Below are 3,758 nucleotides of genomic sequence, written 5' to 3'. Positions count from 1 at the left end.
GAAAGAGTCCCTGCTCTCTTTCCTCACCCGCCCCTTCCTCTGGGCAAACTGACCCTCTTCCTTGGTGTGCGGGCAGCCCTCTCTGACTTCACTTACTAGCCCCCTCTACCTCGAGCCAGAGACAAGGGTGCACAGTTCCACCTCTGGGATCCTCGTGTCGAGGCAGAGAGCCGAAGGTGTTAAGCAAAGCACTGGCTGTGACAAAAAATGTTAAGGGTCTCTTTTTTTTTTTTCATTTGCTATAGGGCATTCGCATCCTTGAGAGCTGAGGACAGAAAGCCAGCTGCCAGGTCCAGGACTCAGACCATGGTCACCCATGTGGGAGCCCAGCGCCTTAAACACCATGCCACCTGGTGGTCCCCAGGGTTAAAATCGGAACACCGACATTTTACAGACTGTGTCCAAGGCCTTAAGTAGGCTGTGGCTATTTTGTACCGATTGTCTGGTCTTCCTTTGTGGTTTGTAACGCTTTGCAGTTTTTTTTAACCTAAGAATATACCCTACCCAGGGCCCTGCAGGTGGTGTAATAATTATGTCACTGGACTCCCTTGTAGACGATTGCAGTTCAAGCTCCAGTCTGGGCGGCTTAAAACTCACGCCAGGCTCATGCGTGTGCATACTCAAAATCCTAAGAGGATAATGGAGGAGAAGGGATTGCAGTGTGGCTATCCCCCCAGGCGGTGATTTCTCGCTGTCTCTCCAGCAAGCACACATAACCTATAGCAAAAATCTCTCTCTAAAAAAAATGTAAAAATGTACCCTGCCCAGAGGCAGCAGGATGGTGATGGTATCCTCTCTGGCTGGTTTTTCTGAAGTCCCCTTTGATACCAAGGGCTTGGTACAATGGCAGGCGGAAATGCAAGGGCCATCGGGCTAGCGCTCAATGACACAACACCCGTGTTGTTTGACTAGAGAAACGGGAATGGGGGCTCCCAGCAGAAGGGCTGGAGCGGGGCCATGGGCTGAAGGCTTCGTGGAGAAGGGGCACTGAGACTGGGGAAGGGCCTGGGGGTCAAACGAGGCAATGGTGCCACCGCCATGTCCAGCACCACCCTGCAGCTCAGAGCCCACTCAGGAGCCGTCTGTGTTTCCATCTCCTGGAAGCCCCCTGCAGTCCCTGCGCCCCGCCCTGCCATCCATCTCTGTCCCACGCGTCATGGCCAGGGCTCAAGATGAATGGAATCACTCTTGCTCCTTCTCCTTCCAGGTTCAAGTACGTCCTTGTCAATATGTCCACGGGCTTGGTACAGGACCAGACCCTGTGGTCAGACCCCATCCGCACCAGCCAGCGTAAGTAGGGGTGGGTGTGGAGGAGCCTTAAGGGAACCCCAGAAGGCAGGCCATGCTTGGGCATGAGAATGAAGACTCACACTGGATTCAACATGACCTTGGCCAGGACCTGGTCTCCCCACGTGCAGGCAGTGATCTGCAGAAGGGCACCTGCAGGGTGTCTGAAGGGACAGTGACTGCATGGTGGCTTGTTCGTGGCAGGACCTACAGAGTGTCCTCATAGCTCTAGAAGATGAGGCCAGCCAGGGAGGGCGAGCGCCACCACGCGCCATGCCAGCACAGCATCCACAGCCTCGTCTCAGCCATGTGGTCTGTATCCGCCTCCCAGACCTGAGCCGGTCTCTAACTTAGAGTTACAGGTAGCAGCGGCAGAGGCCGGATGCACAAGACCGGAAGTTGAAGGTGGGATGTGGGCCAGTGCAGTCATTGCACCTAACTTGGAGGGGACAGTCCCCAAACCAGGTTCACCTCTGGATTCCTGGCAGCCGGGCCGGGGGACACTGGCTGTCTCTGGGAGAAGGCACAGGGCGGTTGTATCTGGGGAGTAACTGGCTGCGGTTGCCCTGCAGTCACCCCGTACTCAGCCATCGACACGTGGCCCGGCCGGCGGAGTGGAGGCATGATCGTCATCACCTCCATCCTGGGCTCCCTGCCCTTCTTCCTGCTCATGGGCTTTGCTGGGGCCATCGTGCTCAGCTTCGTGTGAGTACCTGCAGTTGGCAGGGCCGCTCTTGGGCGGCTGACAGTGGAGGGCTCGGTGGCGGGGTCCTCGGAGGCAGGGAGATGCCTTTCACTGTGGGGTGGAGTCTGGCCAAAGGGGAGCAGAGTCCAGGATTTCAAGGGGGGGAGGGCTCAGCGCCTGGGCTTTGTGAATAGATGTCCATTCAGCTCTTGGCTCTACACCGAGAGTGGGCACCCGGGGCAGGAGTGTCACCTTTCTAGTCCTCAGTTTTCATGTGGAAAATGGAGGTGATGATAAATCCGGGTACCCCATGGAGTCGGGAAGGGTTTTGGGGAAATTCTCTTGTAAAGTCCTCAGTGCCCTCAAATATTAGCCTTTGTTTTCATTATAATTCACCCACTTTCAGCACAGACGGGGAAGCTGAGGCCAGGGAAGTTGGCCCAAAGTCATACACCTGAGCTGGGACTAGGACTCAGGTCTCTTGACCCCAGTAATATCTCTGGTTTGTGTCTGCCTTGAGTTTGGACTTGAAGTCTCCTGGGCTGCTCAGGGGCGGACGGATGAGCTCACCACCCACATACCTGGGAGGACAGGGCAGGGCACGGATCGAGGCACCTGCACATGCCATGGGAGTTCAGAGGAGGGCAGGGCGGATCCTGCTCAGTGCAGCAACGTGGACTTGTCCCTCCCTCCTCTGGGCAGTGCCCTAATCTGGCCCGGCCCATCATGTGAATGTAGTCGAGTTCTCCATTCATCCTTCCTGCCCTGCCCAGAGTGCTGGTTCTGGTGGAACCGAGCTTGCCGCTACTGCCCGAGACACCCTTGCACCCTCCTCTCACACCTCCTCCAAGAAGCCATCCTGGGGCTCCTGCCTGGATTCATCCATTTGGTGTGTTCATTGTCAGCTAGGGTCCATCTCCAAATGATCTAGGCTCTCTGGAGACATGGAGCAATGGCCTCAAAATGCCCAGACCACAATAAGATCTATAGGTTGTTTTGTTGGTCCGGGGCCTGCTCACAGTAGGTGCTCTGGACAGCCCGCTCAGGTGATGGTCGCCTGAGACCTGTGAAAGCGATGGCTGAGTACCAAGACCCCAGCAGCTAGGGCGTGAGGTCTGTTCTGCTCCCTAACCACTCTCTATCCCCTGGGCCAGGGACATGGGAAGTTCCGATGGGGAAACGACGCACGACTCCCAGATCACGCAGGAAGCCGTCCCCAAGTCCCTGGGGACCTCAGAGCCGTCCTACACGTCTGTGAACCGGGGACTGCCCCTGGACAGGGCCGAGGTGTATTCCAGCAAGCTCCAGGACTGAGCTAGCCCTGACGGCAGGTCCTCCCTGCCCACCTGGCCCAGGGATAGCTGGTGCCCACACCCTGAGTGGACAGAAGGTGAACAGGGTGGGTGGGTCTGGCTGCAGGAAAACTCTTAATAAAACCTCCCCATGGTTTCGAGTCGGTGACAATGTACAGAACGGGAGTGTGCGGGTGCAGTGAGTGGACGAGCCGCTGCTGTACTGGGGGTGGGATTGTATCCCTGGAGGGCGCGGCAGGGGTCTGGTTTGCAGTCAGAGCTGCGGTGCTGAGGGCTGAGTCGGAGCATGGATTTGCTCCCTCGTCCCCCGAGTCTTGATGGCTTTATCTGTAAAGCGGGCTGGTGGAAATGGTGACCTCCGAGGCCATGCTCACCTGGAGTTCTTCCTGGCTTTCCCTGAGGACCCCTCTAGCTGGAGGGCAGGGGAGATTCGGCCCCTCCTGGGCCCTCTGGGAGCTGCCAGAGAAGCAGGA

At 57.3% G+C, this 3,758-nt stretch overlaps 1 protein-coding gene across 1 annotated transcript in view; it reads left to right on the top strand.

The window, feature by feature from the left end:
- Positions 1-3,424, top strand: part of UPK3A (uroplakin 3A) — a 6,242-nt gene extending 2,818 nt beyond the window's left edge. The window contains exons 4-6 of the mRNA XM_006164643.2: positions 1,208-1,290; positions 1,860-1,992; positions 3,127-3,424. Of these exons, the coding sequence (XP_006164705.1) occupies positions 1,208-1,290; positions 1,860-1,992; positions 3,127-3,286 (376 nt within the window). The 3' untranslated portion in view covers positions 3,287-3,424. The remainder of the gene's footprint in view (positions 1-1,207; positions 1,291-1,859; positions 1,993-3,126) is intronic.
- Positions 3,425-3,758: the final 334 nt, after the last annotated feature.

Source organism: Tupaia chinensis, unplaced genomic scaffold, assembly GCF_000334495.1.
Source record: "Tupaia chinensis unplaced genomic scaffold, TupChi_1.0 Scaffold143651_1, whole genome shotgun sequence".
In the NCBI taxonomy this organism is placed as follows: domain Eukaryota; kingdom Metazoa; phylum Chordata; class Mammalia; order Scandentia; family Tupaiidae; genus Tupaia; species Tupaia belangeri.
Note: the sequence above shows the minus strand (reverse complement) of the source record. Positions and strands in the feature narration are given on the sequence as shown.